At 41.7% G+C, this 26,713-nt stretch overlaps 1 protein-coding gene across 1 annotated transcript in view; it reads right to left on the reverse strand.

Annotated features, from left to right (window-relative positions):
- The window catches only part of cadm4 (cell adhesion molecule 4), a 365,953-nt gene that overhangs the window by 117,843 nt on the left and 221,397 nt on the right, over positions 1 to 26,713 (reverse strand). The window contains 1 exon segment of the mRNA XM_034174031.1: positions 6,207 to 6,379. Coding sequence (XP_034029922.1) covers positions 6,207 to 6,379 — 173 coding nt within the window.

Raw genomic sequence — 26,713 nt, forward strand, 5'->3', positions numbered from 1 at the left:
CGCGCGGAGGCTTCGCGCGTCACAACCGATTTGCTGATGAAGTGAGACAAAGGAACACCTCCGTTTCGGAGTGTTAGAGGACAAGTAGGGACATGCCCAGCTCTCCACAATTTCTCTTATACTCATTCGACTGGTAAGCACTGAAAGCCGAGATAGGCATGTCTCATACAGTGAAACAGTTTGAATTAGTGCACCACGAAACACCGCGCTGATGGACAGGCGTGCACGATCCTGGTGTGAGAGTTTGTGCACGCGACAGTGTCTTTCGAGCAGGAACACAGCGAGAGGTGCACCACATTGCACCACTTATGTGGAATAAATGAAAAATATAAACCAGCTGGTACCTGTGGGACCACATTGCATTGCTTATGTGGAAAAAAACAAAAAAAACACATCATCCATGGGAAACAAATCCGCGCCTTCCAAAAGCTATGATTGTCATTCAGAAACTTTACCACTGAGCTACAGAACTGTCCTGTGAAAGCTGCGGAAACCCGCCTGATATCAGGAAGGACATGGAAGTATTACAAAAAAAAAATTAAATCACACACCAAATAAAAACACCACATTTATCAAATGCGCAAAACAAATATGATCTGTCTGTTCCTCTGTACATGACCCATGGTCAGAGACATGTCATTCATGTCATGTCATTCATGTCATCTTCTCATTCATGAAATGACATGAATGAGAAGCACTGTGCTCTGATTATGTCCGCATATACTGGTCCGGTGCGTTCAGTCGCCCCGTGTGTGTCCTGCCCAACACGCGTCTTGTGGATGGCACACCACAGCACAGACACCGTGTACCGCATCATGTAGAAGAGAACTCATGTGGGTCACGAGACAGTCAGATCGCCCGCTGCGTGTTCTGATCTGATGGTCCGTTTCAACCTGGGAGATAGCCTGTCAATGGGCTGCAGTGCACACGCGCTCGCTAGCTGCAGCCTGTCACTACGGTAGTATATGTTTTTATTTATGTACATGCAAGGGCAGCAAGCAGACACACGCGTCACAGTGGCCTTTGTTAGTTCATGTCAGTCCAAACACAGCACCTGTTGTCCAGCTGGGATGTCCAGATCCACAGATCTCCACAGTTGCTTCTGTCGGTGGACACACCTCCTGTCAGTTCAGTGCACACACCAAAGCCACACTCGTGGGGGACTTAGACAAATTTCACTGTCAGCACGACAGTGATTGTCTACAGACTGTTGTCGTGTTAATGCTGTGAATGGCCACGCATTTTCTAAGTGACATGTGAGTGGCGGTAGATGTTCGTGCGTGTCACCTGGAATATGGCCGACACCTCTTGCGAGAGGGTTCAAGTGACTCGCACAGGGCACACTTCGTCTTTCAGTTGCTGGTGTGCGCAAATAGTTGTAGCAACAGGTGTAGGAGGTGTTCGAGGCAGGGACGATTTTACACATTTTGCACATGATTCCTGCTTCATGCGCACTTCGTGTGCACTTCGACCATACTTCGCACTATGCGTGAAGGGGTCCTAAAGCATGTACAGCAGCTCTGGTGTTTGTTACTGTAACATTTACACACACTTGCATGTCACTGTATGCTCTGAAAAATGTCACATGGCATGTCCAAATTATTAGTTGTGGCAAAAGGGAAAATCTTAAGTGACTTTTAGTCATCCACAGATTAAAATGATGGCTGAATCAACCAGTCTGAGCTCTTTGAGATAAGGGTAAAAGCAATCCCCCTGGTGGGGAAATTATTATTATTTTTGGGAAATACAGCAAATTACCACTTGATACGAGGCTACAACAGAAGGATTTGTGACAACTGACTGCAGAAAATCCTCGGTACACAGTAACAAAGCTGAAGTTTGGATTTATGGTTTTTGGCCGAGACAACATTCCCTACTTTACTTATTCACAGTCGATGAGAAAGTACAAAAAAGCTCATTAAATCTAAGTGTTGGCCGATGTAGAGTAATGAAATGAAAGTCCAAAAATGACAGCAAAAGGGAAAAAAATACAAGTGAGAAGATGACTGAAAAAAGTAGTGAGCAAGGGACGGATAGAGAGATGAGGAGGGAAAGATAAAGATAGAACATTTTTTCGATAGAGGTGGCAACACACATCAAAGTTTGACTTGTTGAAACTAGGAGAGCGAGAGCGAGGCAGAGGGAGTAGGTGGGGATGTCACCTTTCATCTTACCACTGTCGCCACCCTTGATACCCGTGGAAAGCTCCCATTATACCTGCCGTTTGATGCCAAGCGTGCTACTACAAGAGTGTGTGTGATTGCGTGTACGAGTGTGATGGATCGACAAGGAGGCGCCAACCAAAAAGCCGCCTGCAAACATTACAGAAGACATCATGTATCACTCGCCTTCATCCATCCCTCTGCTTGTGATCTCTACATCAGGTGCAATGATAGGAGCAACCAACAGGGGAGGGCAAACACATCAAAAGGGCATATGTGCTGAGTGACAGTAATGTGCATGTAATTAGGCCACACTGCAAATGTGCAGGATGTGATACTGTACACGCTCTAATGATGAGCCAGCTTTGGGATTTCACTTTGCTGCCAACCCATTAAAAAAAGAAGAATCTTAAAATTCCTGTGCTCTCAGCACTAAATCTAACATATTTTCTCAGACAGATGGCCAGTGGTCTTTGTGGAAAAACAACTTTAGGGTTATCCAAGATCTTCACGCAGTGGCATCATAATCTTCATTTGAGCCATTGTGTGAATCGTATCTGGGCCATTCTTCATGACAGATTTAGCCAGAGAGTGGGAATGAATCGAGGTGCAACGTCTTGTAAAACCTGACAACAAAAACCCACATCTGCCTCCCCTCAGGTACCTCTGCTGACGCAACAAGCGAAGTTGCTTGGCCTGAATTTTTAAATGGCACACATGTTCAACTCTTCCTTCAGTAAACTTTAAATGCAGCACAGCACGAGCTTTGCACAGACAGTTTGCACTGCATGCAAAATTCTGAGGTCTTTATCTGCACTGTGCGCTGGGCTCTCAGACAGTTAATGTACTTGTCAAAACATGCAGGTTTAAGTGAATCTAAAATTCCCAGAAGAGAGGATGAGGCTACAGAAGACATGATGGATTGACTCTTTAAAAAAAAGACAGACTGAATAATGATGTTGATGACCGATATCTATGTGTGCTGTGTCTTCTTGGGGAATCAATAGCTCTGTTGATGTTCAGCAGAGGTTTGCTGCTGTGTGCCAAATGAAGAAAACAAATAAAACTAGAAGATAGATGAGATGAGAATCAAGATTTGTTATCCAGTGCTGCAATGCCAAGACGATTAAAAAGAAAGAAAAAGTGTTAAACGGGAAGTCCAGCATTTTTCAACCTCAGATATTATTATTATTATTATTATTGGTTACAACCAGAATGACTTTGTTTTAAATGAGTGGTTACTTAGGGAGGTTACCATTAGGAGTATCACTTGCATTATGAGGGAGAATCAACATTTTGTCCATTTGATGTTTTTCTGTATGCACAATCCAGCACATAGGAGCCTGAGGGTTTAGGACCCCAATGGCTGGAGAAGGCCAAGGTGATGGCCACACTTCACCTGGCTGTGGCAAATTGATGGTTATTTTTGACATGTGGGGACTAGGGTTGGGTATCAAAAACTGGTTCTTTTTAAGAATCATTAAGATTTGATTCATGGACATCAACAGTGGCCGTTGTTTTGAGAGTGTTTATTGTAAAAATGATCATTTTTCTATGTTGATTGCAGACCCACTGCAGTGGCTTCTGTCACGAAAGTCACGACATGGGACTCGTGTCTTGTTGCGGGCAAGAAATGAGAATTGTCCTCTGTTCTGTTTGCACAGCTCCAAATGCTGCACGGCTCTTTGCCAAGTAAAGTTAGAAAGATAGAGTCTGGTTGGAATTAATAACTTCAAAGCGAATCGTCATTATAAATCAACTGACACCTCTTTCCAAACTTTCTAACACAAACAACAAACTACAACCAACCAAACACATTTTTTTCCCCCAAGATGAGACATCCTTCGTTCTTTATGAATTACATTGATGCTGATGTGCAGCCAGCTGGAAGACCTCAGCTCAGGTTCTATGGAGTTACATTTGTCCCATTAATATCTGAAAGGAAATGCTTTTGACAAAAACTACATATTTTGTTTATTTCTATTTATGTCCAGAGATCTAGGATCTACCATGTACAGATTTTATTTAATTTAATTATGGCCAGAGATCAAGGATCCAGTGATCAATTTCATATTAATTTATTTAAGACAATAAAATGTTGTTGACATAGAAATCCTGTAAAGCCTACTTTTAGTACACAGAAAATATATTATAATAATATATTATTGATAAGAGAATCAATAAGGAATTGGATCGATAAGTGGAGTTGATAATGGTATCGATATCACTAAAATCTTCAATACCCATCCCTAGTGGGGATGGACAGTTGTCTGCCTGAGTGATTATCATCCAGGACCCAACGTGGTACTGTGGTGTCTTGGATGTGGCGAAATGCGAGAACAGGCTTGACTTCACTTGACTTGCGCTATTTATTAGATGTTCTTTGGATTCAACCTTTCACTGCAGTACTGGCCCAGTATTAAATTAGAAAGCTAGTTCAGTCAATGCAAGACTATGGAACCCATAAAAACTAATAATTCCTACAAAGGTCCAGCAAATAAACTTCAGTCTGTGCATGATCATTCCCCAATGTTTCAGTTATCTTGGTCATTTTGCATAAAAGTCGTGTTCTCTACAAGTTATGCTCCAAATTAGGATTTGCTGGTGAAATAGGCCTCCAGGCAAAATGTCTTTTCTTTGGTTGACCAAGACATGTTGGGGAAGAGGACTGGCACAATCACAATAGTCTCCCAACGAGACTCAGAACTTGACTTTTATGTGCTTGTAGGATTTATTATAATTTTGAGAGGTTCTGTTTTTTGGGTCACCCTGTATAATAAAACACCAAAAACAAAATGACTCAATTTCAGTTCAAAACTAAAGACGGCCATCAGAAGAGCCGAAGGCACAATGTTGTTGTCAATAAATTGCAGCACTCCAGAATTATTTATTTTTAATAAATTGTGCAGCTGTCTCAGCTCTGAAATGGATCTTATTTTTGGTGTAGTATGGTATGCTTGTGCACTGCCCCCCCCCCAAAAAAAGTAATATTGAAACTTTACAACAAGTTTAGAGAGTGTTTTCAGCCACCTGCTGCACAGCTTTGTTCTACAGATGCCATCATCACACAGTGCCGTCCAAAAGTACGTTGGAAAGGTGTTCTCTTCACGGATGAATCCCGGTTCACACTGTTCAGGGCAGATGGCAGACAGAGTGTGTGGCGTCGTGTGGGTGAGCGGTTTTCTGATGTCAATGTTGTGGATTGAGTGGCCCATGGTGGCGGTGGGGTTATGGTATGGGCAGGCATCTGTTATGGATGAAGAACACAGGTGCATTTTATTGATGGCATTTTGAATGCACAGAGATACCGTGACGAGATCCTGAGGCCCATTGTTGTGCCATACATCCAAGAACATCACCTCATGTTGCAGCAGGATAATGCACGGCCCCATGTTGCAAGGATCTGTAGACAATTCTTGGAAGCTGAAAATGTCACAGTTCTTGCATGGCTGGCATACTCGCCGGACATGTCACCCATTGAGCATGTTTGGGATGCTCTGGACCGGCGTATACGACAGCGTGTACCAGTTCCTGCCAATATCCAGCAACTTCGCACAGCCATTGAAGAGGAGTGGACCAACATTCCACAGGCCACAATTGACAACCTGATCAACTCTATGCAAAGGAGATGTGTTGCACTGCATGAGGCAAATGGTGGTCACACCAGATACTGACTGGTATCCCCCCCAATAAAACAAAACTGCACCTTTCAGAGTGGCCTTTTATTGTGGGCAGTCTAAGGCACACCTGTGCACTAATCATGGTGTCTAATCGGCATCTTGATATGGCACACCTGTGAGGTGGGATGAATGATCTCAGCAAAGGAGAAGTGCTCACTATCACAGATTTAGACTGGTTTGTAAACAATATTTGAGGGAAATGGTGATATTGTGTAAGTGGAAAAAGTTTTAGATCTTTGAGTTCATCTCATACAAAATGGGAGCAAAACCAAAAGTGTTGCGTTTATATTTTTGTTGAGTGTATATATATATATATATATATATATATATATAAAAGATTTAACTGGCAGTCGCAGTTGCTCACCATAGACCAGTAGGGTGTAGTGATCAGCGGCACGGCCGTAATTGTTCTGGGCCTGGCATAAGTATGTCCCGTTGTGTGACTGGCTGAGACGGGAAATCTGGAAAGTGGGGCCAGAAATCTCTGCCCTCTCTGGTAAGGTGTCATTAATCTTGGACCACTGAATATTCCTTGGCCTGAAAGAAAGAGACAAAGACAAACAAAGGGAGGCAGCTCAGAATTTTGAAACTTTTTAAAACAAAGAACTGAGAAATTTTTCTTCAACAACTGACTTTATTAATCCAAGCTATTCCAAGCCCTGGATGAGACATTAATGCTGGTCAGATGGCCAATTCAGGTGTTTTTGTTTCCCATCAGGTGATTTGGAACCAATAAATTTCATATTTGGCCATCACAAGACTACTTAAGTGTATTTATCGATGCAGAAAAAAGTCCAACTGAAAACAACAGCTGAACATCTCAATTATTGTCAGTACAATGTCTGCGATATTATTTTATTTCCTGTGATATTATAATGGAATATAAGTATGTTGAAGGCATATGCTGCCATACACTGTTCTGGCACAAACTTTACTTGGTTTACCATGGATTAGCACTGTTATACTGTTTTTCCAAAAGTATTATATTTAGAAAATTCCTGACCTCCTACATGAATAAAGTACTTTGGAGTAGCACATCAGTGATCCAGCTAGGAAACCCAGGCCAAGTGTATCACTTCTTGATAGAGTGTAAAAAAAATGCTCTGTTGTCTGCTATGGCACTCCATTATTCTACTGTGCCAAATACAAAAGCATAATCTTATTTTTTATACTTATGTTTTATACTGAAAACACCTGATGGTCAGATTATATGCACACTTGGAAATGATTTACACACTTATGCTGATGACCTGCAGATATACATGGCTGTTTCTGTCAATATCTCCCATATTGCAATACTGGAGTCTTCTGTGTTTGCAGTGAATTTAATCTTCTATTTTTTTTTTTTTTTTTACTTTTGAAGTCAGAGAAGACTGAGATGATGGCTAAAGGTCTTGCTCAACAAAGACATAATTGATAGTTCACACTGTCACCCGATGATGGCATGATTCATCATAGTGAAAGTTACTGTTAAACAACAACAAAAAAAAACAGTTTGTTTTTAACCATCAATGTCTTTTCACCCACTGGTCTTTTGACATGTATGGCAAGAAGGTCCACGGTTTGATTCCACCAAAAGCCAGTTCCTTTCTGTGCGAAGTTTTCATGTTTTTACCATGTGTGTTTCAGTTTCCGCTATCAAAATGTACTTGTTTGATTGTACTCCTTACACAGTGTGTAAGGCCCTGTGTGGATGTCTAGAGTCTCATTTATCAAACTGTGCATAGAAAAGTTCTAAATGCTGTTATACAGACAAAATTTTGCAAATGTGTAACTACAAAGAAAAAGTGTATTTATCAAACAGATGCATGACATTCGTACTCCCATTAGTAAGTATCATCCATTCATTTTCTATACCTGCTTACTCCAATTAAGGATCATGGGAGATGGAGCCTATATTAACAGCCATAGGGATGTAGGCGGGGCACACCCTGGACAGGATGGCAGTCTATCGCAGGGCCACACACAGACAGACAAACACATTCACACCTGCATGCTCCTATGGTCAATTAAAAGTTTTCAATTCACTTAATCTGCATGTCTTTGGATGTGAGAGGAAGCCAGAGGACCTGGGCAGAACCCACACAAATGCAGGGAGAACATGCAAACTCCACACAACACAGAAAGGTTCCAGGTGGGAAGTGATCCCATGACCTTCTTGCTGAGAGGAAACAGTGCGAACCACTAACCACCATGGCGCTCTTAGTAAGTATCAGCTCCTGATAAATTCTATATGTTATAAAGCACATGCTTGTGTATGTTCATAGTCATTTAGATTCAGAAACACCATCAATTAAACATATATGGCAACAAAACATCAGTTTGTTGCTTGTGTTCCTCACCGGAATAACAGATAAGAGAGCAAAGAAAATGAACTAAAGATAAAGGTTCTTGTGTGAGTGAGTGTGATTGAAATCCCCCCAAAAAGAAAGAAATGTGCCAGCCATGTTGCATCTTAATTTATATATCATTATCACTTATATGGACATAATTTTAACACATTTTAAGAACGTTTATTAAGTTCACCACAACACTTGGCATAAAACTTTCCAATTAACAATAAATGTCTTCTATTATTTGTTGTTACTGTTGTCCCAGAATCCTTTCCTTTTCCAGTTCTTCTGTGATGTTACCATGCTGCTGTCTTAATGATGATAGTATCTTTCAAAAAGAAAATTTGAGCAGGGAAAATAACGGGTCAATAATAGCGGGTTTATTTATTTTTTTTATATGATGATGTCAAAAGTTCTTGTTTAGTTCATACAGGTGTCTTTTGTAGGTTTCGACACCAATGAGACTCTGTTTCTAACTCGATATAATTTACAAATTGATCAATTCCATATCCATCCATCCATTTGTGTAGAAATACTGCTACACACAGTTTAAGCACAAATCTGTATGAATGGAGGCCCTGGAGTTGGTCCCTAGATTCTGCTCAGTGACTGCCCAAATGGTACTGCTAGTTGTGAATTTCTCCACTGTGAGATCAATAAAGTCTTATCTTATCTTAGTTATCAGATTGTGCCTAAATTGTCATTAGGATGGGCTAAATACAGAGGGAAATTTCCCAAATAAAGTACAAATAAAGTATCATTTATTACAAGAGAGGGGGCTCAGACTGCTTAATTGTCTTTGTGGAACATTGCAGTGATTAGACCAGTCCTGTATATGGCTAATGAAGTACCCGCTTTTGTGTCCTCCAGAAGTGACTTTTGTGAAGTATTATTTTCTGGTTCACCAGATAAAAGTACAAGTTGTATTCAGATAATTCTGAATACGGCTGCTAGAGTTTTTAACGAGAAGCAGATCTGAAAACATTATACGTTTGTTGGCTTCCCTTTACTGACCTTGTGTTACAGTGAGAGCTGATTTTTAGGTTTTATAGTTGACTTATAAAATTTTTAATGGTTGTGTATGCTCATATCTTTTGGAAATGATCAAGCTATATGTGCCAACCTATGATTTGTCTTATTTTGTCTACCAAAAGTTAAAAATAGAGGCAAACAGGCTGGAGAGCTCTGGCTTGTGGAACAGTCTGCCTGTCCACTCCTGTCGAATCATTTAAGGTCAATATCAAAACATATGTTTTTTTACTATTTATACTTAGTGTGTGGGTTTAATATACAGTATATTAAATAAATGTGTCATTGTTTGTTCTGTATGGTTTTCTGTTTGTAATCTGGTTTACTGTTTGAGTACACTTATTTCTTTTTAACTTTTATGTCCATGTTTTAAAATTGCCCACCACTTTGCAAATTTTGACCATATAATAATAATAATAATAATAATAATAATAATAATATTATTATTATTATTATTATTATTATTATTATTATATGGGATGTCTCAATTACGGTTTTGTTTGGGCCTCAACCCTGATCCAAGTCACTTAATATTGAAAATCTGCTGATAATGAGACTCAATCCTAATACATTTGCACAGGGCAGACTGAAACTACATTAAAGTCAATCAAATGTATAGGTTTGACAGCCCTGCAATGCATTAAGAAACAATCAAAAAGAGGGTCAAGGGCCTTGTGGGTTACCGGCGCAATTAAAGCCCAAGGCAAAATCACCATTTTCCATAAAAAATGGCCACCATTTCCAAACAAATGAATCTATGACTATAATTTTTTGACGTGAAATATGTCAATGACCCATATTACACTCTTGATAAATTAGAAAAAAGTTATCAGTTTTTGAGAAAATTGCCTTTAAGTGTTCAAAATGGCAATTGTCTGCATAAAAATGGCCACCATTTCCAAACAACTCTACAAATATGATTTTTAGATGGGAACAATATCAATGACCCATATTATGCCCTTGCCAAATTACAAAAAAGTTATCAGACAGTTTTAGAGATCGCAATAAACAGACAACAACAACACTGACGACGACCACAGCTGATGCCGTGCCACGACATAGAGTTAGTGGCCTATCGTCCGATAACCCCCCCCAAAAATGCCTATAATCCAAGTTGCTTCTTGATTTGTTTTTTTTTTTTTTTACTAAATAAAAACGTAAACAACATTTTTAATATGGCTCTTATCAATTCCAATTAGTGCCACATTTTAAAAGATTTCACTTCAAAGAAAGGGATGCAATGTGAATGTGATTTACGTCTGACAGCATGGTATCATTAATGTTCATTAAATTCACAGTAAGACAGAAGAGAATGTATACAAAAATCCAAATCTAGATGGGACAAACAAAAATGTACTGCGAGTACAGAAACTACAAGGAGTTTATTCATGTATTGTTTATGAAACAGAGCACAGCGGGATCCAGTGTTTTTAAGGTGATTTGTATTCAATAAAGCTGATAGAGGTCAATAAAAAAATATGCTCTGATCAGACCAAATACTGATCTTTGAGATCAGATCAGTGCATACATTATTATTATTATTATTATTATTATTGTTGTTGTTGTTGTTACTCATCCATCCATTTTCTATACCTGCTTACTCTAATTAAGGGTCGAGGTGGGGCTGAAGCTTATCCCAGCAGTCATAGGGAGTGAGGCACCCTCATGCACACCTACGGTCAATTCAAACTGTCCAGTTCACCTAACCTGCATGTCTGTGTATGTGGGAGGAAACCCACGCAAACACAGGGAGAACATGCAAACTCCACACAAAAAGGCCCCAAGTGGGAAGCAATCCCACAATCTTTTTCCTGTGAGGTAACAGTGCTAACCACTAACCCACCTGTTATTATTATTATTAATATTATATTCATTCATTCATTCATTTTCTATACCTTCTTACTCCATTTATGATTGTGATTGAGTGTTTTTAACTAGGTTTTATGTAGAATTTGTAGGGTTATTTTTTATTTATTTTATTTATTTATTTTAATTGTGCTTTTAAGAGATTGTTTTTAATTTCATTGTCATGCACAATATTTTTTTCTGGTGTCATGTACAATGATAATAAGAAATTCTACTCTATTCTATTCTCTATTCTATTCTATTCAAGGGTCCCAGGATGGCTGGAGCCTATCCCAACACCCTGGACAGGACACAAGTTTGTTGCAGGGCCACATGCAGACAGAAAAACATATTCACACTTGCACACACACCGATGGTCAACTTAGACCCCCCAGTTCACAGAACCTGCATGTCTTTGGTAGTGGGAGGAAGCCAGAGACACCGACGGGGAGACATGCAAAACCCATAAAGAAAGAACCAGGCGGGAAGCAATCCCACCTTCTTGCTGGGAGGGTTAGGGTTAGATAATACAGTTGGACAGGGCACACTGCAAGTACAATAAAGTCAATCCAATGTATATGTTTGACAGTTAAACAGCTCTGCAATGCAATGTGTGGAAGGGGTGAGACTCATCTTCAATAAAGCTGATAGTGATCAATCAAAAAAACTTTCACTAGACCAAATACCAACCTTTGACATCAGATCAGCACATTATTATTATTATTATTATTATTATTATTATTATTATTATTATTATTATTATTATTATTATTATTATTATTATTATTATTATTATCTAGTAGCTAGTAGCTAGTAAGCCAGTATTGATCAGTATGTGTGGTATTTATATTGCCTATTTGTATTTATATTTAAATTTATATTTGCAAACTGTTTTCCTTTTTTCACTTTTAATGCTCTGTGTGCTTCTTACCCTGTGTGGTGCTTATACAATGCTGCTGGAACCTCAGTTTCCGTGAGGGAGTCTTCCCAAGGGACCAATAAAGTTCTGTCTAATCTAATCAAATCTAATCTAATCATGCATTTCCAAAACCTGATTATTCCAGTTTAGGTCACCGGAAAAGGGGGGAAGGGGGATTCTGAAGCCTAGCGGTTATTATCATTATCATTATTATTGTTACTGAATCCATCAAACCAGAATTCACAGAAAGATTATGACATCACCATCATGTCGAAGGCAAAACCCACATGCATCTGTGTCCACATGCAGACGGTGTCTCTCCCACTCAATAGCAACAAAATGTCAAATCTTCCCTCTGTGGATGACACTGGAAGAAGCCAAGATGACATATAACACCCGTCGGTTCCACATTGCTCAGACACTTTTTTGATCACACGCAACATATGATAATGCATAATTACAACCGTCTCAGCTGGTTGTAATTATACGTGATCATATAAGTGATCATATGTGGAACCGCCACAAGACTTCCATACATACTTCACAGCACCTGAAGCAGTAAAATGTGCTAAAATGTGAAAGAAAGGAGTCAAGGGATCAAATTAGTAACACTGGGGAAGCTAAAAAAAGACAGTTGAGGAAGAGAGAAGCCCTCAGGGGGGAGGATGGCATGAGAATGAAAAGAGGAATAAAAATAATGAGGAGATGGATGGTCAGAGGGCAGCAGGGGTGTAAAGAGGCTGGCAGGCAAAGAACAGAGGGTGAGGAAAATAAAAATAAAAGAGGGCACAATAGAATAAGTCACACAGGACAGATAGGGATGAAAAAAGAGGCAGTGGAAGACATGGAGAACAAGATATGGTATGTTGACAGATGAAGGGAAGGAGCAGCAGACAAAGTGAAATGGTCATGAAAGACAAGCAGGCAGAGCAGACAGGAGGTGCACGGATTACGAGGCACCCTGGCATAAATCGATCTGGCAGAATGTCATGGCTCATGCCACCCTGGCAAGATTACAATCCTGACTCATCTGGGTTCTAATCCCCCAGGAAGTCTAATTAAACCTTTTTCTTGCTTAGTCACACGCAAACACACACTGTATAGTGGCTCCCACACGTACCAAATGTGCACACAGAAGCTCTCTCCAGCTCGCTTCTCCCCCTCCACACTTGCACACTTGTTCTTCCCACACAATCATTCCAGCAAAAGTAAGCAAAAAAGCCAAATAACAAGACGCCTTTGATGTTTCTGCTTCTAATGAGAGGGACAATGAGTGACCCCGCCTCCAGAAGTGTAAAACAACTGGTCAATCATGGATTTCTTAACAATCATCTCAAAAACAGTCCTACAACAGATGACCCTTGATCCAGATCACATTTCATTATCACCACCAAAGATGGCGCTGTAACACCCTAGTCAGGAAAAACAAAGTAATGCCTAGACATTTAAATTGGAACTAGAACACAAATACTGTATGTCAAGATCAACACAATAGGGATTAGTACCAATGAGCCTGCCCAGACAGCAAATAGATCCGGGCTGGATGTAGTCCAACATCTGGTACCAATCCTGAAAACAGATCCGGTCCAGACAGTTTTTGCACCCTGGCCCAGATCCGGCACAGCTCCGCTTTACAGTTCTGGAACAGATCCAGACCAGATCTGAACTGGATCCGCAAAACACCAACCGTTTACAGACCATATTTGGCACGGATCTGGGACAGATGTGGTCCACATCACAGCACCGTGGCAGGAACATGGGGCATAACGATAAGCAATTTTATCTGCACTCGGTAGAAACTATCCATTAGCGGTTGTAAACTCTGTACTCTGTAATCGTGATCATCACTGAGGCTTTTTTAAATGCTTATTGCAAAGCGGTTTGTTTCTTTATGACAATCAAGTTTTATAAGTCCAGGGACACTGATCTGTGTGTTATAGATACAAATCAGTTTCCTCTGATCCACGGAACTTACCCCTGTAAAACTTGTTCCTGGCACGGTGCTGTGATGCGGTCCACATCTGTCCCAGAGCCGTGCCAGATATGGTCTGTAAACGGTTGGTCTTTTGCGGATCCAGTTCAGATCTGGTTCGGATCTGTTCCAGAACTGTAAAGCGGAGCCATGCCGGATCTGGGCCAGGGTGCAAAAACTGTCTGGACCGGATCTGTTTTCAGGATTGTACCAGATGTTGGACTACATCCGGCCCGGATCTATTTGCTGTCTGGGTGTGATGTAACTGAAATCTACAGACAGCTACAGACTTCCTTTGAAAATTTCAACAAAATGTAGATGTTTCCTAAACAATTCTCAATTAATCTGAAAGAAAAAAAATGGGTTCAGGGCAGGTAGAGGAGAATATGAAATGGGAGTTTAAGTCCCAGTCACACAGCACTAACAAAGGACACCAAAGCCAAAACGAAACAAGAGATCTGGACTTACATTGACTTTCGGAAACATTGTTTAACCTTCGTCCAGCTTCGTTCCTGTAGCTGGCACTTCGTCAGAATTGTCAAACGGTTGAACAATGGGAACAAATCCCGACGACAACTTCAATTCATCTGTATTCTGTTTTGCTTTCTGTCTTGATGGTTCCTCATCATCTGCATAGTTCCCGTACTATCAGCACTCTTTTTGATTGTCATCCAACTTTCACAAATGTTGATGATATCGGAACAGATCAATAACTAAAGATCTGACTGGCTGAACGTGACTTGTCCATGTGTGGGACAAAAAGCAACTCTGTCATTCAGAAACAATAGAATGTTTTATCAACGACTTTAACTATTTACGCACGTTTCAGCCACAAACGGCTGGAATGGCCGTGCGCACATGCACGTTCATCATGAATGTTTCGTTTTGATTTTGTTTAAAGTGTCAAGGTCGGTGTTCGCTTCGTTTTTCTTTTGTTAGTTTTGTTTTTGTTTTGTTCCCTTATGCGCTTTTGATTCGCAGGTCTGGTGATGGGAAAGTGCGGGATCATTCGTCCACCTTTTCTCGACGATTTGTGACTTTGTGACTTTTTATCCTTCGTTCAGCTATCGTTATGTGCCGTGTGACCGGGCACGTAGGAACACACCACTCTACATCCTCATCTAGTTTGAAAGGAGGTGAATGTTTATACAGTGACTGTAGTATTTTCAATATTATAGTATATTCAATGGCAGATCAGACAGAGGAGGTGATGGCTGTGACCCAGACGGTCAGGGTCAGAGGGCCTGCTGCAGCCTTCATCTGTCTTCCCTAACTAATTATCGACCCAACTGATTAACAGTTTATCCCTAATAATTATCCTGACATTTTCGTTGACTTCTATTTACGTAAGTGCAGATAGCATGAAACCGATATATTTCATAAAAAAGAAAAATAACTGGTGCAACACAGGAATGAGTGCCAGAAAATTTAATAGATATATATAGTCACATCTTCCTCAGATGAAGGTGTGACTCTCACATCGAATTGTTAGTCCTGTTGAACATTTTTTACTTTCAGCACCTTATTAAATTTTCTGGCACTCATTCCTGTGTTGCACCAGTTATTTTTCTTTTTTACAAATTAGTCCTACTTGGCTGCACCAGATTTGTTTGTGTTATACAGAAGCGCGGTGAACTCTTTGTTTTTGCCCGATATATTTCATGTTTGTGTAGTCAGCCTTTTTTTTTTTGTTAATATACATCCATTCCTACATTTAAGGTCTGCAACATATTCCAAAAAAGGTTGGCAGTTTATTCTAAATGTATGGGAATAGTGCAACATTTTTACTTTTTTAAAAATTTTCATTTTATATACAGTGAGGAAAATAAGTATTTGAACACCTTGCGATTTCGCAAGTTCTCCACTTAGAAATCATGGAGGGGTCTGAAATGTTCATCTTAGGTGCACATCCACTGTGAGAGACATAATAAAAAAAAAATAAAAAAATAAAAAATCTGGAAATCACAATGTATGATTTTTTAATAATTTATTTGTATGTTACTGCTGCAAATAAGTATTTCAACACCTATGAAAATCAATGTTAATATTTGGTACAGTAGCCTTTGTTTGCAGTTACAGAGGTCAAACGTTTCCTGTAGTTTTTCACCAGGTTTGCACACACTGCAGCAGTGATTTTGGCCCATTCCTCCACACAGATCTTCTCTAGCTCAGCCAGGTTACTGGGCTGTCGCTGAGAAACACGGAGTTTGAGCTCCCTCCAAAGAGTTTCTATTGGGTTTAGGACTGGAGACTGGCTAGGCCACTCCAGAACCTTGATATGCTTCTTACGGAGCCACTCCTTGTTTATCCTGGGTGTGTGCTTCGGGTCATTGTCATGTTGGAAGACCCATCCACGACCCATCTTCAATGCTCTAACTGAGGGAAGGAGGTTGTTCCCCAAAATCTTGCAATACATGACCCCGGTCATCCTCTCCTTAATACAGTGCAGTCGTCCTGTCCCATGTGCAGAAAAACACCCGCAAAGCATGATGCTTCCACCCCCATGCTTCACAGTAGGGATGGTGTTTTTGGGATGGCACTCAGAATTCTTCTTCCTCCAAACACGGCGAGTGGAATTAAGACCAAAAAGTTCTATTTTGGTCTCATCTGACCACATAACGTTCTCCCATGACTCCTCTGGGTCATCCAAATGGTCATGGGCAAACTTAAGACGGGCCTGGACGTGTGCTGATTTAAGCAGGGGAACCTTCTGTGCCATGCATGATTTTAACCCATGACGTCTTAGTGTATTACCCACAGTAACCTTGGAAACAGTGGTGCCAGCTCTCTTCAGGTCATTGACCAGCTCCTCCTGTGCAGTTCTGGGCTGATTCCTCACCTTTCTTAGGATCACTGATACGCCAGGAGGTGGGCTCTTGCATGGAGCCCCAGTCCGAGGGAGAGTGACAGTCAAGTTTAGCTTCTTCATTTTCTAATAATTGCTCCAACAGTTGATCTTTTTTCACTAAGCTGCTTGGCAATTGCCCCGTAGCGCTTTCCAGCCTTGTGGAGGTCTACAGTTTTGTCTCTGGTGTCTTTGGACAGCTCTTTGGTCTTAACCATGTTAGTAGTTGGAGTCTTACTGATTGTGTGGGGTGGACAAGTGTCTTTATGTAGCTAACGACCTCAAATAGGTGCTTCTAATTTGGAATAATAAGTGGAGTGGAGGTGGACTTTTTAGAGGTGGACTAACAGGTCTTTGAGGGCCAGAATTTCTGCTGATTAGCAGGTGTTGAAATACTTATTTGCAGCAGTAAAATGCAAATAAATGATTTAAAAAATCATACATTGTGATTTCCGGATTTTTTTTTTTTTTTTTGGATTATGTCTCTCACAGTGGACATGCACCTAAAATGAAAATTTCAGACCCCTCCATGATTTCTACGTGGGAGAACTTGCAAAATCGCAGGGTCTTCAAATACTTATTTTCCTCACTGTAAGTAAGGTTTAACCTTACCAACCCTAGAGCAAGCACACAAGCAACAGTGGTAAGGAAAAACTCCCTCCGAAGATATTGAGGAAGAAACCTCATGCAGACCAGACTCAAAGGGGTGACCCTCTTCTTCAGCAATGCTACCGAAAGACTACAAATACGGTAAAATTTGTCAGCATTAAACAACACAAAAAACGCTAGAGAGAAGAAATAGGATTTAAAGAGGCTTTAAAAGTCTCTAGGGACAGGGATGATCTAATATTAAAGGAGAGACTATTCCAGAGCCTGGGGCCAGCTGCTGCAAAGGCTCTGTCACCTCTCATCTTTAATCTGGCTATGCACCTCCAGCAACAGTTGGTCAGAAGACCTTAAGGCTCTAGTTGGGGTGTAAGGAAAAAGGAGCTAGGAAAGATACACTGGGGCCAGGCCATTGATGGCTTTAAAAACAATTAAAAGAAGTTTAAAATCAACCCGGTAACAGACCAGAAGCCAGTGAAGACTAGCCAAGACCGGCGTAATGTGGTCAGACTTTTCTTTCCTGAATGAAGATGAGCATCAGCATTCTGGATAAGCTGGAGGTGGTTTAGAGAGGTCTGATCTAAGCCAACATACAGAGAGTTACAATAATCTAGTCTACTTATGACGAAGGTGTGGATAACCTTCTCAAGGGCAATGCCTGAGAAATATGGCTTGGACTTGGCTAGGAGACAGAGTTGGAATAAAAGTGTCCTAATAACAGCACTGACCTGCTTATCAAATTTAAAATGGCTGTCAAAAATCACCCCAAGGTTCTTCACACAGTACTGAATGTTGGAAGCCAGGGGACCTAGGACATCAGCAGAGCAGGCTGTGGAAGTGCTCCCCCCAAACAGGATCTTGGATCATTAAGATTTAATAGGTTAGCACTCATCCAAGATTTGACCTCACTCAAACAATCCAATAATGGCTGCATTGGGTCATTGCCTAACAACCTTATTGGCAAGTAAATTTGGACATCATTGGCAAAGCAATGGAAATATATTTGGTATTTATATTGTGTGAAGCACCTTGGGGCAACTCTGTTGTGATTTGGCACAATATAAATGAAAATAAATTGAAACTGAAATTGAAATTTTTGAAAGATACCGCCAAGACGCAACATGTACAAAATACACCGCCGAATGTGGAAGCATGAGTGAACAGCACTGGTAGATGGTCGGAAACACACAGAGTTGCACAGATTTCCTTAATAGAGACAGATAAACCATAAGACATCACAAGATCTAAAATATGCCCCTTTTCATGATTCGGGCCAGATGCGTACTGAGTAAAATTAAAGGACTTAATCAGGTTTAAAAAGTCCTTCACCAGAGGACAGGAATCACAACAGATATGTATATTAAAATCACCAGAGATTAAAATATGTCAATTATGTTAGTTAATGTTAGTTTTACACTTAGAGAAAAATCCTGTTGTTTCTGATGATTTGCAGATGTTCATGCTAGTTATACAGTTGCAAATTGAGTTTTAAAATGGATATTTGCGACCATATAACAAACAGCATGAACATCCGCAAATCATCAGACACAAGGGGGTTATTCCCATTCTAATCCAATTCCATTATTTGCACGGTTTATCTTTCTGTAGGTAATTTGGTCGGTGAAGCTTACTGGGAGGCAGCGTTGCTCCAACAGTGGTCAGGGTGTGGAGTAATCCATCAAATGTGAAAATCCATCAAATCCATCAAATGTGAAACCGTAATTCTGTGTCAGAATCCACATCAGTACTTTCGTATTGTAGCTTAAATTCACCCATTTCGGCAGTGGCGGTACACGACTTTCTCTCACTCTCAGCTAACAGCGCCATTATGACATCTGCGTAGCAGCTCCCGGAGCCAGTGTTCTGTCAAATTGTGTGTCTCGACAGTTCTGTGTCCTGACGATACTGTGCACGCCTGTCGACTGGCCTGTCGGCAAGATTGACATCTCATCAGAAGCCCGATCAGGGCACGGATTAATACATCTATAAATGTGAAACGGCTGAATATTTTGCCACTGTTACTCAACATTATAAGGTCTGAAATCTCACATGATTAACCAATCAGATTTGTAGAAAAAATGTAACTGGATTAGAATGGTGATTTTACTACTGTGTGTAGAAGATAGAGTAGCACCACAAGAGTGAACTCACAAGAGTGTATTTATACAGTCCTATGACTGGAAGGAAAAATACTAAGTAGGGCTGGTGGAAGAACAGCAATGGTATTGCTGTACCACTTAACATGCCCTTACACAATCTACTGAATTCCTAATTGCTTCAGTGTGCAGATAAACGAAGGGAAATATGAGGCATCATTTATTGATGTGAATCCCTATCATTAGATGGAAAAGCAAAAAAGAAGTTCAGCCCATTTTGCGAATGTTATCTTTTAACATCATGGCTCCACAGAGAAAAAATTAAACAAAATTGGACATAAAAGGTGCCTTGAAGTTTCAAATTTAGGCTGCACTGTCCTTTCTTACTTCCGTTTTTACCCAAGGCCAAAATATGGCCATCAGGTATTGCGAAGACTTTGCGTCCGTCCGTCCGTTTGTCCATCTGTCCATTTGTCGGTGCTCAGCATAAGTCCGGTGCTGTTACTGCCAGGGTCTTCAAATTCACAAGGAACATTCCTGGGGCACAGAACTTGGACAAGCTCAAAGATGGCTAACCTTGACCTGTTTGAAGGGGTCAAAAGGTCACATTCTTTCCACACACTCTTTCCTTGATTACATGCTCATTGTGTTGTATTTTAATATTGTAGATCACTGCAGTCCATTAAAGACTGCAATTTCAAACAGCTGATGGCATCATAATATACAGTGCCAGGGTAAAAGTCTTCAGCAAGCATGAGTTTCTGTATGCATTTTATTTTCCTTCATTAGGGTGCTATCTCACTGGGCTGCTAAAGCTTGCGAATCATATCTGCAAGCAATTTTGTGAGATGTTATGTTCGCTGGGTGGCTCCTGCTGGAGATGTCGGGCATCACTCGTGTCTCGACTGAATTTTGAACAGTTCAAAGTTGGCAAGGCGGCAATGGTCCTTTCCAAATACTCATACAGCCATCCCAGGCATCATGAAGCTGTCTGAATGTGCAACTCATGACGTGTGAGAATTGTGAGAGAACTTTGAGAGCGGTTGACAACACATGAAACTACATTGTGAGTGACTGGAGACAAAATTAAGGATTTAACATTCCTCGGGGGCGACATGCACGAGCTGGCCTGGGAGCATGGCAAAATGGCAAAGATGACCAGAGACCACAGCCCTGCTGCGGGCCTGGCCATGCATGCAGTTGCAGCGGGATTCAGCACTCCCATCTGCACGATCTGGAGTTATGCATTTAATGTTTGTTTGTTTACTGAGGAGCACAATGGAAGTTACATGCTGCCTCTCTGCTCCAACCGGCCATGCGCGCAGAAGGACGGAGGAGGATAATATCACTCACGAGCCGTACCAAATCAACATGCAGATCCACCTCGGATCTGCTGTAGTGACCCCGAGTGGAAAAAAAGAAGGGAACAGCTGAAGGGACTGACTATGTTATTACCGAATAAATCAACTCAAATCCAAAGCTGAACACTGTGCTGTGTTACAGAGACGTAGCGTTCCAACGCATGGTAGATGCATTGGAATGGTGAGTGAGCTGTCCACACTTTTCTTCCTGTTTTTTTTTCTCCTCGGTGTAGCCACACTAGGCTTTACTATTATATATTAATTATTTATTATTATTTCATCATTTACACTCAACAAAAATATAAATGCAACACTTTTGGTTTTGCTCCCATTTTGTATGAGATGAACTCAAAGATCTAAAACTTTTTCCACATACACAATATCACCATTTCCCTCAAATATTGTTCACAAACCAGTCTAAATCTGTGATAGTGAGCACTTCTCCTTTGCTGAGATAATCCATCCCACCTCACAGGTGTGCCATATCAAGATGCTGATTAGACACCATAAGTGCACAGGTGTGCCTTAGACTGCCCACAATAAAAGGCCACTCTGAAAGGTGCAGTTTTGTTTTATTGGGGGGGATACCAGTCAGTATCTGGTGTGACCACCATTTGACTCATGCAGTGCAACACATCTCCTTCACATAGAGTTGATCAGGTTGTCAATTGTGGCCTGTGGAATGTTGGTCCACTCCTCTTCAATGGCTGTGCAAAGTTGCTGGATATTGGCAGGAACTGGTACACGCTGTCATATACGCTGGTCCAGAGCATCCCAAACATGCTCAATGGGTGACATGTCCGGTGAGTATGCCGGCCATGCAGAACTGGGACATTTTCAGCTTCCAAGAATTGTGTACAGATCCTTGCAACATGGGGCCGTGCATTATCCTGCTGCAACATGAGGTGATGTTCTGGATGTATGGCACAACAATGGGCCTCAGGATCTCGTCACGGTATCTCTGTGCATTCAAAATGCCATCAATAAATGCACCTGTGTTCTTTGTCCATAACAGACGCCTGCCCATACCATAAACCCCACCGCCACCATGGGCACTTGATCCACAACATTGACATCAGAAAACCGCTCACCCACATGATGCCACACACGCTGTCTGCCATCTGCCCTGAACAGTGTGAACCGGGATTCATCCGTGAAGAGAACACCTCTCCAACGTGCCAAACGCCAGCGAATGTGAGCATTTGCCCACTCAACTCGGTTAGGAACACAAACTGGAGTTAGGTTGAGACCCCGATGAGGACGACGAGCATGCAGATGAGCTTCCCTGAGACGGTTTCTGACAGTTTGTGCAGAAATTCTTTGGTTATGCAAACCGATTTTGTGGCTGGTCTCAGACGATCTTGGAGGTGAACATGCTGGATGTGGAGGTCCTGGGCTGGTGTGGTTACACGTGGTCTGCGGTTGTGAGGCTGGTTGGATGTACTGCCAAATTCTCTGAAACACCTTTGGAGATGGCTTATGGTAGAGAAATGAACATTCAATACACGAGCAACAGCTCTGGTTGACATTCCTGCTGTCAGCATGCCAATTGCACGTTCCCTCAAATCTTGCAACATCTATGGCATTGTGCTGTGTGATAAAACTGCACCTTTCAGAGTGGCCTTTTATTGTGGGCAGTCTAAGGCACACCTGTGCACTAATCATGGTGTCTAATCAGCATCTTGATATGGCACACCTGTGAGGTGGGATGGATTATCTCAGCAAAGGAGAAGTGCTCATGATCACAGATTTAGACTGGTTTGTGAACAATATTTGAGGGAAATGGTGATATTGTTTATGTGGAAAAAGTTTTAGATCTTTGAGTTCATCTCATACAAAATGGGAGCAAAACCAAAAGTGTTGCGTTTATATTTTTGTTGAGTGTATTTTATTATCTATTTTATATTTTATTTTACTATTATTTACAGGGCTGTGCCTTCCTGGCTACTGTCGGGGGAATTTCCACAGCTTCTTTTCAGATAATAGCAGGATAATGGCAGCCCACAGCCATCCTGAGCAGCACTTGTTTGTAAATGTGTCATCTTTTCAGCCGTGAGTGGCGTTTGACATCTATGAGTGCTCCATGTGGCATTTGCGCACGCATCAGTGAGATACCTGCACCTGCTAGGGCCATGACCAACATTCACAAGAGTGCCATTCTCCATTCAAATGGCACTCACACGATATGTATGTGGACATTTTCACCGTGAGTCTGTGTGACATTTGGCCCACATTCGAGTAACATGTCGTTAATACCAATTCAATGAGATACCAACAGAATTTGTTACTAATTCGTGGTTGTCGCAATTTTGTGTCTCCAACTACTCTCCAACAGTCGCAGCCACAGTGAGATAGTACCCTTAGGTCATCAGCAATAGACTGCATTTGAAATTTATAAATCTTTTTACAAAACCTTTTCCACAAAAACAAAGATTAATAGAATTTTATTCAAGAAAGTAGTAGACAAAAGACAATGACAAAACCTTTCAGATGAATAAAGATGTGATTAATCCGTTAGGGTCCTATCTCACTGGGCTGTGAAAAGCGTTGTGAATGTCAATTGCAAGGGAAATCGCTTGATTCGTGTGATGTTCACTGGGTGGTGCTCTTCCCTGGCTTGATTTGCAGGGCGTCAAAAGCATCGCACCTATTCAAAAGTTGGTGGGGGGGCGACAAGGACCCTCCCATTATGCTTCCAGTGTCATCACTGGGGTTGTCCGACCTCTGAATGTACTCACTGGGACTTGTACATGAAAGATTGTGAGAGAACTGTGGGAGGGGTGGGCCACACACACAAGCTGCTTGGGAGCACTCCAAAATAGAGATAAATAGAGTTAACCATAGAGGAATTCCCACTTCTGGAAGTGGCTGAGCTGCTGCCGGCCTGGACTTCTGTTTGAGCTTTCTGGATTCATGCATTTAATGTTTCATTTTTATTTTCTTTTATTATTCTTTTTTTTGAGGAGCACAATTCTGCAAGAGCAGAGAGCACTGACACAATTGTTCTACGTCCAACAGCGCTGTATCGTTTTAATATTTTTGTTTTATCTGGAGCGCTCTCTTTGTCGTTGTCTCTCCGCTCCTCTGTCTCCCCCAGGAGTTGTCTGATGTCCTTGATGTGAGGACAACGCACAGTCAGTGAGTCAAGACAAACTCCGTTCAATCCTCCTTCCCACCGTGCACGTATGCGTCGTTAAACTGGAAAAATCCTTCTGCTAAATGCACCTGACTGTGCAGCCATGCAAATGTGACATCATCTGTCCATCAGAGCCAAACAAAGGAGGTCGGAGGAGGAGGAAATCATGCATGATCTGTGCCAGACAGCATGCAGATCCACCGTGCATCTGCTGTGGATACCCCGAGTGAAAAAATAAAACAAGGGAATAGCAAAGGAGTTATTGCTGATAAATCTATCAAATCAAAAGACGCACAACCCAAGCGTTACCAGACATTGCGGGGGTCACGGAGAAGAGCTGTCCAGTGTGTGGATGAGTGCTGTGCACAGATTTTGGAGCTGAGGAAAAAAGAATCATATAAGTGAAGATTGGATACTGGATACTAGAGGAGGAGAGTACAGTAGATCCATCAGGGACATCATTCGGCAACTCGGTGCATGCGCTATACACACTTTCGTTCCAGTCCCCCCCCCCACACCACACCCACCCCCCACACCCACACACCATGTGGTGCTATGCTAAGCTTTACTGTTGTTATTATTTATTATTATTATTTTGTTATTTTTATTTTGTCCTTACTGGGTACAGTCATAGGAATTTCCGAAGTCTATTCACATGGCTAGTAGCTGTATAATAAGAGCTGAGCACTGTGAGAGTACTGCATGGCATTCGCCGGCAAATCAGCAGATCCATCTGCGAAGGCTGTGGTTGACATTTGTGAGAGTGCTGTGTGGCAGCGCTCATGCAGTATGTATGCGGACATTTTCGCCGTGAGTCTCTGCGATATTTGGCTGAGATTCGGAAAACATTCAGACATGCGCCAAAGTGTTGTTTGTACCATTTCAGTGAGATACCAACTGCAAAATTGTCACTCGTGTACTTGATCACTAATTCACATCTACAACTGCTCTGCAACAGTCGCAGCCTAGTGAGATATTACCTTTAGGTTTAAAGCAAAATACACAATCTCACAGGCTGCAAATGTTAGAATAATTAATGAAAATCAAAATCTAAAACAATCCAATTTTTTAAAAGAAAGATCAGTCACATATTATAGTTAGCCTTTAATGCTTATTACCACTGGATTAAAAATTCTTTGATATTTTAAACCTCTTTATTATCATTTTTTAAAGAAAATTTAGAATTTTCTAATAGATATGGGATAAACTTTACAAAACAAGCATTCTTGGATATTGACATATGTTTGTGCTGTTCCATTTGTCAACCTGGGTGGTTGCCAAAAAGGATTCAGGGTATGCAATTTGGTGTATGTGGTGACATCATTGCATACTCCCAGACTTGACCTGAACTGTGCTGATATGTTCATTGCCATCAATTTAATTAAGGTATAAGAATTCAAAGCATGATATGTATGATGCATATGGTGCTGATATGAAGGGGAACTGGACTGCATTTCTACCACACATTTCCTTCTGATACAGATGCTCAAAGCACTTGACAGTGATGCTTCACATTCACCTATTCCCACACACACTCACACTGATGTCACGGTGCTGCCATATAAGATGCTCAACTACATAGAAGGGCCAAATTGGGGATTAAGGACCTTATTCAAATGGATTTTATTCTCACACAGGAAACTGAATCAAGGCCCAGTCCATTTTACTACATAATGGAAGTAGACACTCCTCTGTAGTGACAGTATCACATCCCAAGACCCTGGAGGTTCTACAGTGAGGTTTTCTGCAGCCTGGAACACAACTACAGAACTAAGCTGGTCTGGTGGATTCAAGATTTGGCTGTGCTAGTCGGTACTGTTACAGCTAAGATAATGACTGAAGCCCTATCCGAGTACCTGGGGCTTGGCTATATGAGTGTTCTCTATCACAGATGTCGTTGCTGTTGTTGTTGTCCATCTGGCTGCTCCACTTTTGTTGGGGGTCGCCACAGCGGATACAGCCAGATTCGCATTGGTATTTGGCACAAGTTTTACACCGGATGCCCTCCAATTTTACCCGGAGAAACACACACAGCCGCTGGTGTTCCGAAGAGGTCTCCCATCCAAGTACTAACCAGATCCTGCACTGCTTAGCTTCTGAGATCTGATGGGATCAGGCTGACACAGAGAAGACCAGCTGCTAGTGTCCTCTAATACAGCGTCATATGGGATTTAAGAAGGCTAGACCTCTTTATTGGACTGTGACAGGGGCAGGGAGATGGCTGGGGGGCATCTCCCTGAGGAGGATCACCAGCCTGAGGAGGTGATCCGAGCAGCTCTCGATGGTATCAAGCACCCGGTCCCACTGAGTGTGTCCCGCTCTGCTCTGAGGACAGTGTCGGGTGAGGAGTTTGACTGGGAGGGTCCACCTGTCAAACTCAGAGGACAGAAACCTCTAGGTGGTGGATGGGCTGGGAGCTTGGAGGGAGGGTCCGGTTGGCTGCCCTGGGGGGGGTCTTGGGTGTTGGGGAGGCCTTGTGTGCTTCCTGGCCTGGGGGATTGGGTCTCGCCTCTTGTCTGGGGGCCAAGCCCCGCCCCTGTATGGCTCGGTGATCCTTCCTGCACCTTGGGTTCAGTGGCAGCGGCTCCTTTGCCCCCGTCCCCGCTGCCACTCACTCTTCCCCTTGGGGGCCGTGCTCCGGGTGGTGTGGGTCTGGGGCCCCCTTTTGGTGGGCCCATACCGGCTCCTTGTGTGCCTCCCTTGCGTATGGGGCTGCTTCCTGTAGAGGA

This window comes from Thalassophryne amazonica, chromosome 7 (assembly GCF_902500255.1).
Source record: "Thalassophryne amazonica chromosome 7, fThaAma1.1, whole genome shotgun sequence".
Lineage (NCBI taxonomy): Eukaryota > Metazoa > Chordata > Actinopteri > Batrachoidiformes > Batrachoididae > Thalassophryne > Thalassophryne amazonica.